The sequence below is a fragment of the Xenopus laevis genome, chromosome 6L, assembly GCF_017654675.1.
Source record: "Xenopus laevis strain J_2021 chromosome 6L, Xenopus_laevis_v10.1, whole genome shotgun sequence".
NCBI classification, from domain to species: domain Eukaryota; kingdom Metazoa; phylum Chordata; class Amphibia; order Anura; family Pipidae; genus Xenopus; species Xenopus laevis.
This window is the reverse complement of record NC_054381.1, coordinates 127,291,852-127,304,325: the sequence shown is the minus strand read 5'-3', so window position 1 is coordinate 127,304,325 and position 12,474 is coordinate 127,291,852. Positions and strand designations below refer to the sequence as shown.

The following is a 12,474-nucleotide window of genomic DNA, read 5'->3' as shown; positions in this document are numbered from 1 at the left end:
GTCAGTGAAAACAACTGCAGATGAATATATAGAATATATGAATGTATATAGATAAACAAAGCCTACATCAGGGAATTCCATTTTTTTGGAAAAAAGTTGGGGAGCAAAACAAGCATGAAAAAAGTTCCTGGGGTGTCATTTATGGACTATGATTTATTATAAGCTTTGCATTAGAAAAGGGGGGAACAAAGGTTGGAGGTAGGGTTGCCACCTGGCCGATATTTTACCGGCCTGGCCGGTAAAAATGATGGATGATCCCAATGTTATTAATAGGGAAAAAGATAAATACATAGAAAGGCCGGTATTTTTTTTCCAGAAAAGGTGGCAACCCTAGATGAAGGAAGGGATTTCCACACTGATTTCACACACACAATGTACAGATGCTCAATAACCCAAGAACCAATGTTTCTTTAAAACAACTGTTAACTGTTTGAATGCTGACGTAACAGTCCCTCACCTTTAAATTAATTTTTAGTTTGATGTAGAGATGTAGAGAGTGATTTTCTGAAGCATTTTCAGTTGATTTTCAATTTTTCTATTTGTAGTTTATGGGTTATTTAGTTTTTTTTATTCAGTAGTTTTCAATTTCAGCAAACCGGTTGCTAATGGTCAAATTATCCTATCAATTAAATAGAAAGAGGAGTATTAATAGAAAGATGAGTAATAGAAAGTAGCAATAGCAATACATTTGTAGCCTCACAAAGCATTTGTTTTTAAGATGTGAAACCCCAATTTGAAAGGCAAAATATAAATAATTCACAAACTATAAAAAAAGCAAAAATAAAGGTCAGTTGAAAAGTTGCTTAGCATTAGCCAGTCTGTAACAGTTTACTTTAAGGTGAACTACCCCTTTAAGATGATGCTATAGTTTTGCATATAAGGGCAGGGCTTATGTAATAGCCAGCAGTATTATTCAGTAGCAAGGGTCCAGTCCTAGTGTACAAGCAACCCCTCCAGTAGGGCCCATCTTTTGAAAGGGGGGTCCAATTCTTGTACCAGGGCCTGTGGTCCCTTAGTTATGCCACTGTTTAGATAAGGAAACTCTGCTTTTACATATCTTTCATCTCTATCCTTCTTGTTCTTTCCCACTCTTTCCTTCAGCATTGGCAGCTTGTGGCAGGGAGAGGTGAATAGTAGGAAGGTTACAGAGGTGCTGGTGTAATAGAAGGGGTGGAATTGGGGTGGATTCGAGGTGGGAAATAGACAGAAAAACTGGAGATTACTAATTAACTGGGGAGTCCATTACAGCTCAATTTGTGATAGTGCTGCTGACCTTGGCTGGTATTTTACAGGCCAGTTAAATACTGACCAGGTGGCCATCAAGCAGTTACCTAAAGCAAAACTTTACAATTACAAGGAATCTGATACAGTATGGCATGAAAGTAACAATGCTTCTTGCACAAACATGAAATGCATGAAAGAGTCATCATCAAAATGAAACCAGCAATCTAGTATTTAACACATGGGTTACCTAAGATATAGATATTTTCAAAACCAAGTGTTCCGTATATTTAGAACAGCTGAATAATTTTTATATACAGGTATGGGACCTGTTACCCAGAATCCCGGGACCTGGGGTTGTCCGGATAAGTCATCTTTCCATAATTTGGAGCTCCATACATTAAGGGGGTTATGTAATAAAAGGCACTACGTTTGCTCAGGAGCAGAAACCCATAGCAACCAATCAGCAGGTAGAATTTACTGGTCACCTGTTTAAAAGCAAACATCTTATTGGTTGTTACGAGTTACAGGAGGTCACAGTGTAACAGACTACAAATATTATATGTCATCATATACTAACAATACAGCACTGTATAGAACACATAGAGAGAAACAAGCTCTCTTCCCCTCTCTTGGAACTCCTCGTTAAGTGGAACCCATGTCGAACTATCTAGTTCTAGCTACATGTTGGTTTCCTCTCTGGGCAACAATGCCACCAAGATCCTAGTCCCTCTAATACTCATTGTTCGAGTCCAAAACTTCTCAGCTAGATAGTTTGGAGCCAACTGGCTCCCATATGTATATATTTTTGCAAACTGTCACCTTGTGGCTAAACTAGGGAACTCTAAAGGTGATAATATGACCCAGGAAGAGGAGCCTTTCTATAAACTAAGGAGCCCCTTTGTGGCCAAACAGAGAAACAAACAAACTGAACAACAATAAAGTGGAAACTATTTACAAGTTCCCTAAACACAGAGCCTGCTTATAAAGAAACAACTACAGAGCTTGCTTGGTTTCATTTCTTAAAACATAAATGACTGGTAATAGTCTCAAACATCCAGTTGCTTAGTGCTACCAACTCTGCTAAATAAAGGGGCATGTTAACTAACATTGGAGATAAAAAATCTGGAGAGCTTTCTGGAGATGTTGCCCATAGCAACCAATCAGATCTTTGCTTTTGTTTAAAGTCTCTTCTCTCTACTGCTATAAATTGCCTTGGATCTACAGTGGCACTTGCTCCCTGTGGATAATTATGCTCTGTCATTGAGGAAAGGTTATTGGGTCACTTAGTTAGGAACCTGTGTACAGCAATCGTATGTCTCAACAATTCCAAGTATAGTACTGTACCTCTAGCTGCTAGTAATAAAACAAACAATGAAATTGTAATTTTTTAATAGCACAGACTTTTATACTTTGTAGCATGTGCTGTCCTGGCTACAGGTTAAATAAGGTTACAGGTACAGGTATGGGATTAGTTATATGGAACCCCGTTATTCAGAAAGCTCTGAATTACACTAATGCCATCTTCCATAGACTCCATTTTATCCAAATAATCCAATTTTTAATAAATTATTCTCTATAATGGTAAAACAGTACCTTGTACCCTTTGAGGCTAGGGAAGGTTAAGCCTTCCCAAAGCTAACTGACAAAAAATAATAAGAAAAAGATGTTTTTTTCCCCCTCAAGCCACTAGGGGATTAGCTAGGCTGAAATAATGCTGGCTATAGACACATAAAGATACCATCGTACCAAACAATGGTGATCATAGTCTTTCAATCGATCGGACAGGTTATAAGATTTGCATCATCCACTGATAAGATCTCTTCATCATTGTTCCAAACTAAGATTATTCTTACTGGAGGCAAAACCAGCCCATTGGATTTATTTGGATTTATAAAGTAGAAGGAAAGGCCTATTTAATTGTTTTTGCCAAAAGTTAGGCACCCCAAGTGATTATATATACTTACCTCACACCCCAGGCCGGTGCTCCTGTAAGGAGAAAACTGCACTGGTCCGTGGGTTCTTCCAGCCAGCATAACAGAGCGTTCAGCTTCCAGCATTTTTTTTCTTCAAGTTTCCCGGGGCAGACACATGCGCAGTAGAATGAAATAGCCGACTTCATTAAAGTTCAGCTTTTTGCGCTACTGCACATGTGCACCTGCGGGAAGAATGAAGAAGCCGGAAGCCGATTGTTTCATGGTGCTCGCTGCCAGGACCCCGAGCCAGTTTCTGTTGATAGGAGCACCGACTCGGGATTTGAGGTAAGTAGATACAATAACTTGGGGGTGCCTAACTTTGGCATCCCAAGTAAATAGAGCCTTTCCTTCTCCTTTAAGGTATGAAGATCCAAATTATGGAAAGACCCTTTAACTGGAAAACCCCAGGTCCTGAGAATTCTGCACAACAGGTCCAATACCTATTTATGGAAAGAACATTGGCTAGAGATGATCCAGCGGTTTGGTACAAATTAATAATTGAGGGTGACAGAATGTGACAGAATGTCCCATCTGTCTGTTGTATAGTCTGCATCGAAAAGACCTATGATGCGAGTTTATATCAACTCTGTACCAAGATTGCCACACATTTTTGTCAATGGGAAAACTATGGTATTATTTGAAAACCTATATTATATTATATAAACCTAAATATGCACGTAATTTAATTTTATTCTTCATAAATATATTGCACCTATATAAACTATATGGAATATGGCAGAGGTAATAACACAAAGCAATAAAAATTGGGACTTTTGCATTATTACATAAACACAACAGAAATAAATAGTATTGTCCATTTAAATAACTCATTATCGATTCTGTGCTCCATGTCCTTTATTATTGAGCCATGTATATCCTATAAATTACATTGGAATATTTGGGGCTTCATTTAGCCCTAGGTATCTCATTATAACCAAGGCCTTTTGTGCCATAAGGAACATACACTAGGTGACCCAATGTAACATTGCTTGGATGAAGGTCGGGAGGTTCAGCAGGGAGTGCCTCTAGGGCAACATAATAGAACTGTAGAACATCAGAAAGAGCAGCTACACGGGATGTGGTCAGGGTCACCCCCTCTCTGACCATTATATCCCAGACGGAAGAGCAATTAATCATGTGATTCAGACAGTCAAGTGCCAGAGTGATTTATGAAGACATCACTTACTCAAGAGCATCACTGAAAGGACGTATTGATCTGATACATTTACTGTTTTTAAGGAGAACTGACTCCCCAGATGCCGACTATTATTTGGATAATCAATATCCCCAGCAACTTCAAGGTCATCTAGCAATGAACATGTATCTCTGTGTGCAACATGCAAAGAGATTTTAGAACATAATTATATATATATATATATATATATATACACACACACACACACACACACACACACACACACGGATAATGTAAATGTATTTAATGCATATATCGTTATTAGTATAATACATGTGGACATATATATACACACACATGGATATTGTAAATGTATTTAATGCAGATATCTGTATTACTATAGTACATGTGGACATGTCTGAACCTTCACTTCTCCACTATAGCTTCCCTTAATTAATTTGTCATGCTTTAAGGTCCCCATACACGAGTAGCTATAAATTGCTGACAAATTAAATTAGCAGCTATTGGGCATTGTAGGGGAACCTCCGATGAACTTTCCCAATCCCCAAAAGACAGGCACAGGCCTGGACTGGCAATCTGTGGGTTCTGGCAAATGCCAGAGGGGCTGCTATAAGGTGCCATAGAAAGTCAGTATTTAGTGGGCTGGTGGGGGCTGTTTGGGCCTCTGTGTGGGCTGATTGGGCCTCTGTGTACCTGAAATGCCAGGGCCTGTTTTAATTCTCAGTCCGGACCTGGACAGGCAGATGCTGATTGGGCAGGGTTAAAAATACTATTGGATCGAGGACCACATCCGTTTGTTGATGCGATCCTCGATCCAACCGCCCATATGCTCAATGTTGTTATCCGATTATTTGGGCATAGGGCCCACAATTGGATCAGCCTGATATTGCCCCACCTCAAGGAAACCTTGCCAAACGAGAGGTTCTCTACATGTATGGCCACCTTTATTGTGGTGTCCTAACTTTCATGATCGATCTTCATCCGCCCCCCCCCCCAGATAATGGCCAGGATAGATACAGCCAAATATGCCAAATGTATCAGCCCAGGGGATGTATATAAGATTGCTTGTGTCTTTTTGCCCAGGAAGATAAGCAGGGGCTCTACTGAGGGCTCCAACATGACAGGGCTATTGACTGTGAGAAGTAAAACAGCAGTGTTGAGCTATAAAATACAGAAAAAAAGTATATCCATCATAATAAATGAATGAAGTATTAAAGGAGATAATATTTTTATTAATAAGAGATTGAAATTGACCAACAAACTACAAGAAATCTATAGCAAAAAACAAACTACAAGAAATCTATAGCAAAAAACAAACTACAAGAAATCTATAGCAAAAAACTGTTACACGCTGTTCCTATAACGATGATTTCCTCTCTTCAGCCACCAGGGGTCTAATGAGGCCAAAGATAGTCACATTTATTATAAAATCATGGAAACTTCAGGTGCTGGCAAAGAACAGAAAGAAACATAAGATAGTACAGGTGAGGTATTCTTAGTAGCAACACAAATTTAAGATGTAATTTAATGTGATGTGAAATACTATGAGACAAGTAGGTGCATAAGGACCCTATATTTTTGGCTACCACGGATAAGTTTGGACTACTTCGGAAATTGGGATGCAGCATATGTTTTCCCATCGGCGATTTACTTTGACAGTAGGAAAGCATTTCAAGGAAACCCTTCATATCAGTCCCTGCCCCAACAATCTAAGGCCCCTATCACATTCACACACAATAGGGACAAGTTTATCAGGAGTCAATTAACCTGTATGGGGAGGAAACCCACGGAGATATGGGGACTGGGAGAACATATAGACATCTTGCCCTGGTTGGAATTTAGGACCCCATTGCTGCAAGGCAACAGTGCTACTCATTGAGCCAACACGGGCTATCCTCTTTACTTCAAATGCAACAGTCGCTGGATGCAATCCCATGTTCTCTAGTGCACATACATGTATCCCCATTGGCTTGATGTCCCAGTATGAATAATGATACTTTGAACTTTTTATGACACTGGAGGGTTTCTATTGGTTGTATATAAAAAAATGTGTATTTCCTCATCTTGTTGGCACCATATACCCTTTAAATCCAGATATCAGTCATAAAGCTGTGCCCAACCTGGTCTCTGGTTCCTCAGATTCTGCTCAAGGATAGTGTTAGTGTGTCATTTGCTGTTAACTTGCTGCCTGTCTTATCATTTGCCTGAACTGGAGTACAACCCTGACTCACCCTAGTTGGTACCTTACCTGTAGATTCTCTGTTGGTACTGTGGAGGCCCCAATAGGATAATAGCAGGGGTTTAACTGCTTCACAGAAGAGTTAGACAATTGTAAGTTATCAAATCAGGGTTCTAGTCCTACAGAAATGTCTTCCACAGTACAAGAACCTAATATTCTATTGTATACTGTCAATAGATGGGCAGTCACAAATGGACTGATTGCTTATATTTTAATAAGCTGGGTCTTGTAAAAAGTTCTCTATGCCTTACGCTAGTACAGGGACAGCAGCCTCCAAAAAATTAGCAATTTTAAAACCATGTGCATAAATGAATGGGAGGGTTAGAGTAAATGCAAAAGGATATGTTTTCATATGAAGTTTTTTTTTGAGGTTCACCAAAATTTGTTCAGACATATACCCCTTTCTGCTCTGAAAGGACTTCTCCATGTTTGTAAGGGCTCATTGCACATGCGACCTCTTGTACAGAGAGACCAGTGGTAGATTTATTTTCCGTTATATATGTGTGGAGAACATTTTTGAGAGTTTGTCTGAGATGGAATGAAACTTAGCCCTTTTGTTTTAAATATTAAACTTTTGTTTATTTTTGTTGCAGGGGTGGTAACTGTAAGGCCCTGCAATGGCTTCAGAAAGGCTGTAAATGATAAGGATATCTATATATACATATAAAATATGTGTGTATAAGTAAAACATATATAAAATATGTGTTTGTATAAGTAAAACACCAGCGCGCATTTATGTGTGGGCTGCTTTCATTTTTTTAGCGGGGCTGATTTTTACTCCCAGACCGGCCCTGGCGGGTGGGTCGGGAATATCCTGAGCCGCACATCACTAACACCAACTGCAAGAAGAAGAAATGGAGGCATTAGAGAAGGGTGATCCCTAGCTCGGTCTGCATTGCATGAAGTGAGAGGGTTTCTTTTAACTGTGCCCTTATTTTTCTACAGGGGATTAGCTAGTAAGCTATAAAGTTTCCTTCTGGTCAGAGGTAAAAGGAAAGGGTCATAGATACAACAATATAACGGTGTCCCCAAACAAAGTACAGATATGGGATCTGTTATCCAGAAACCTGTTATCCAGAAAGTTCCAAATTAAGGAAAGCCGTCTCCCATAGACACAATTTTATTCAACTTTTTAAAACTGATTTCCTTTTTCTCTGTAATAATAAAACAGTACCTTGTATTTGATCCAAACTAATATATAATTAATCCCTATTAATAACAGAACCATCCCAATGGGCTTATTTAATGCGTTCATGATTTACTAGTAGACTTAAGGTATGAAGATCCAAATTACGGAAAGAGCCATTATCCAGAAAGCCCCAGGTCCTGAGCATTCTGGATAACAGGTCCCATACCTGTACATGAAGAAGGCCGAGACATGGGTTACGCAAACAATGGAGAATCCAGAGATACTCCCAGTAGTTTGATATTTATCCAGATGATTAACCTTTTTTTTTGTTTTAACAAATTGAAACATTTATGAACGCAGATCTATGTATATATTGTGCAGAAAGTGTGATACTGCTTAGAGCTGGCGAGCATGTTTTGGGCCGCATTCCTAAACTCTAATGTCCCAATGCAGTACTTTAACTAGAGGGGGCGGGCCCCGGTGCGTCCGCTCACACCCCCTGCTCCCCCGGTAGTTCCGCCACTGCCCCAATGAATATAATGGATCTGCCAATTTTACTCTGTGCTGTAATCATTTTACTTTATTAGTTGCCATTGGTCACTTGTGGACTTTTGTACCCATTAATAAATGAACTGCATGTGCATATCCAATTTGTAGGGATGCACTGAATCCAGGATCCGGTTCGGCCAAATCCTTGTGCCTGGCCAAACCGAATCCGAATTTGCATATGCAAATTAGGGACGGGGAGGGAAATCGCATTGACTTTTTGTCACAAAACAAGAAAGTAAAAAATGTTTCCCCTTCCCACCCCTAATTTGCATATGCAAATTAGGATTTGGTTCGGTATTCGGCTGAATCTTTCGCTAAAGATTTGGGGGTCCAAAATAATGGATGCACCCAACACTAGAACCGTTTCAGATCAGAGTATTTCTGCTATCCGGCATAACACAGAAAACAAAGAATGACGCCAAATTGTTCAGTAGCTTTTATTCAGTGTTAGTTACTGGTTGCATTTCATTACTAAAGATTTACAAAAATAGGTTTCATATAGAAAATGTTATGAAGTCCTGTATAAACTTTGAGTTGCACACTGGAAGCTGCACAGGTTAGAGTTAAAGCACACAGGGTTCTGCAGAAATCAAGCAGCGGTCGATGGCAGCTTTCATTCTCAGCAGAGAAAAACTGGTTTTCTAGAAGGGAACGGAGGCCCAGAAACTAACAATAACGACAGCAATATCATCGTTTTTTCTCTCTAAGCAATGGAGAATGGAGAGTCGTTATAATATATAGGAAACAGAGTATGAGCACTAGTTTACCTAGAACGTTACTGACATTAAACTGAAATGATCTCTTTCTAGCTACAATTGAAATCAGCAAAGCCAAAGTGATGAATTGATTAAGTAGTAACAATTCTAGTAGCACTAAACAGAACTCTGTTGACTCTTTCAGTCTTGCCTATTATTCGTCATACTAAAGGCTGCACATTTTATGGTATTTTCTCAGGAGATAATCCCCAAAACAAAACATTCCCCATTGACTTGTAAAGGCAGTGACTACTGGGAGTTTGGTTTTGTGGCACAAACCTGTGTGTGCCCTGAAGTCAATGGAATATGAAATATTTGGAGAATTATTTCATTTGATTTAAATGAGGGGCTGCCATTTCTAGGAGATACCTTCTATACAGTTATTTTCTTTCTAAATTCCAGAACATATGCAGTGCAAATACATATGGAAAGCATGTTGCCTGCAAACTGAAGTGGTATTGTCCTTAATCATCCCTATAGAACACCTAGAAATGACTTTAATGTGCTGAACTTGCTCTACAACAGGGATCCCCAACCTTTTGAACCCGTGAGCAACATTCAGAAGTAAAAGGAGTTGGGGAGCAACACTAGCATAAAAAATGTTCTTGGGGTGCCAAATAAGTGCTGTGATTGGCTATTTGGTAGCCTCTATGTGGATTGTCAACCTACATTGAGGCTCTGTTTGGCAGTTCACCAGGTTTTTATGCAATCAAAACTTGCCTCCAAGCTTGGAATTCAAAAATAATAGTCTGCTTTGAGGCCACTGGGAGCAACATCCAAGGGGTTGGAGAGCAACATGTTGCTCATGAGCTACTGGTTGGGGATCACTGCTCTACAACATGCCCATTGTAAGTAAGGGAAGAGAACACGGAGCTGTAGGCCTGTGTATTTGGCTGAGAGAAGCGATTTCGTTCCTTGCGCCCGCTCCATTCATCTAAGCCGATTCCACCTGTGTGTGCTCTCACACGCAGCGGAGTGGAGGTAGACTCAAAGATGCCTCCTTTTGGGTATTTGGGCTGACCTCCACTATGTGTGAGCACACGCAGGCAGATATAATTCAAATCAATGGAGCAGGGCATAGAGCAGATCCGTTTCTCTCAGCCTGCAAAGATATACGCAGGCTCAACAGTAACAACAAAAAATGAAAGTGTTTTAAATGAATGACCATATAATGTATCTACGGTGTGCTGCTGATATCTGCTCTGATTGAATATAATGTAGTGTTGCCCTGCACTGGTAAAAGCTGTGTATTTATTTCAGAAACACAACTATAGTTTATATTAACAAGCTGCTGTGTAGCAATGGGGGTAGCCATTCAAGCACAGGATACACAGTAGATAACAGATAAATTTGGAAGGATCACATTGTATACTATAGAGCTTATCTGTTATCTGCTGTGTATCCTGTGCATTTTCTCATTTTTCAGCTTTAAATGGCTGCCCCATAGTTTGTTTATATAAACGATAGTAGAGATTCTGAAGCAAACACACCAGTTTTACCAGTGCAACACAACAGTACATGATATTTTCATTACTTTAAAACACTTACATTTTTTGGTGTTACTGTTCCTTTAAACTAATTTAAAATGATCATTTAAATGATACAGTCCCACCATATGATTCATTCTACTTTATCAGTAGCAAGAAACAGAGTGATAACAGACACTTTTTAAAAATAAATCAGGCTTTGAGATGATTTTCAGCTTTCCACAGCATAGATTAAAGCTGCCATACTGCACTTCACGCTTCCCAGTTTAGCTGGAGTACAGTCAACAACCAACGCTGGTGACACAGCTTTCCACCTCCACAACAATAACAAAGTCATAAAAGCTGCACGAAGCCAAACTGGGACAAGCACAAAATTTTTCAGTGTTGTGCTGTGATAAATGACAAGTCCAGGTCCAGCCATTCAACATTGAGGGTGAAGACACACAGAGCTACAAGTAGAAGCAACATTTCACGGCTACAAAACTCCAGACAATACCCTGCCATAGACAATGCTGAGAATTGCCTCTGCTAAAACACTTGCAGTTATCTGTAAATTATCAGAATTGTCTATTTTTGTAGGTGTGACAATAAGCTGCTACTAGTATCTCTGTGTGTCTTCACCCTTACAGTTCTGAAAACCCCACAATGGATGCAAAAACATGTACTCCGATTACACATTTCCACACACTTAACAGCAGCTGATACATTTGTTTTGGCCCTGACAGGGTAGATTGAGTAAATGATGTATATGGCACCATGAAAGGTCCAAATTTGGTCCTCTGATTTGTTTCCGGTCCTCACTTGTCTGAACAGATTGCTCATCCATGCCCCAAATGTCAATCCAAAGATTAAAAACCACACTGTTATTTGAAATGGAATAACTATTGATCCAATTATCTCCCAGAAACAGCAGATCACTTTTTGTATTTGGTTTTAATCATTTCTTTAGCAACACAACCCATTTTTCATGGGGGACTGAGAAAGTACAACAGCTGAGCAGCCCCTACATTGGTCTCTACCAGTGCTATTAGTTCATAGGAAAGAAAAAAAAGAGATGGCTGCATTGTATTGTTCCAAAATGACAAAAGGATTCATCATGTTAATGAATAAGTTTAGTAAGAAATGCAATAAGCATTGGCTGGTTCCATTGTTTAATAGCCAGGATCCTACAGCTCAGATTTCAGGCACTTCAGTTGTGGTTTGGTCAAAAATCAAAATCCAGTTGGCCCCTTGAAAATATATATATATATATGTGTGTGTAGTAGTCTCTAATAGGAAAAGTCATCAGAGGGAGGTGCATAAGAAAATCCCACAAATGCATCATCTGCTTCTTCCACGCTGGCATTCACGAAGGAGTAGTCAGAAGACACGCAGACGGAATACGGCACCATTTCTTCCGTAAATTCTTTATCAAAATTTGATATATCGTCAGGGCCATTCTAAACAAAAGAAAAGGCTTCAGTTATAGAAGCAAAAGCTATGGAAATTACAGGTTTGGGTCATTTCAGCTTTTCAGATCACCTCAAACACAACACTTTTGCTAACAGATTCCTTTCCTTATATAAAAAAAAGGATTTTTTTTAAATGTGGAATTCAGGGATGCACCGAATCCACTATTTTGGATTCGGCCTAACTCCTGAATCCTTCGCGTAAAATGAATATCTAACCGAATCCGAGTTCTAACTTGCATAAGCAAATTAGATGTGGGAAGGGGAAAACATTTTTTTACTTCCTTGTTTTGTGACAAAAAGTTGTGCTATTTCCCTCCTCGACTCTAATTTGCTTATACGAATGAGGATTCGGCTGGGCAGAAGGATTCGCCCGAATCCTGCTGAAAAAGGCTGAATCCTGAACCGAATCCTGTATTCGGTGCATCCCTAGTGGAATTACTCCTATCGTTTAATTTTTTATAGTAAAATAGTGTTTCCGGCTGAAAGCTATCCTGTATGTACATTTTTAGAG

The 12,474-nt window shown here is 39.4% G+C and overlaps 1 protein-coding gene across 2 annotated transcripts in view; it reads right to left on the bottom strand.

Moving 5' to 3' along the window:
* Positions 1-11,426: 11,426 nt before the first annotated feature.
* sgk3.L (serum/glucocorticoid regulated kinase family member 3 L homeolog) overlaps positions 11,427-12,474 on the bottom strand; it is a 49,131-nt gene continuing 48,083 nt past the window's right edge. For both annotated transcript variants that reach the window (XM_018268053.2, XM_018268054.2), the window contains one exon: positions 11,427-11,951. In XM_018268053.2, coding sequence (XP_018123542.1) covers positions 11,781-11,951 — 171 coding nt within the window. In that variant the 3' untranslated portion in view covers positions 11,427-11,780. The remainder of the gene's footprint in view (positions 11,952-12,474) is intronic.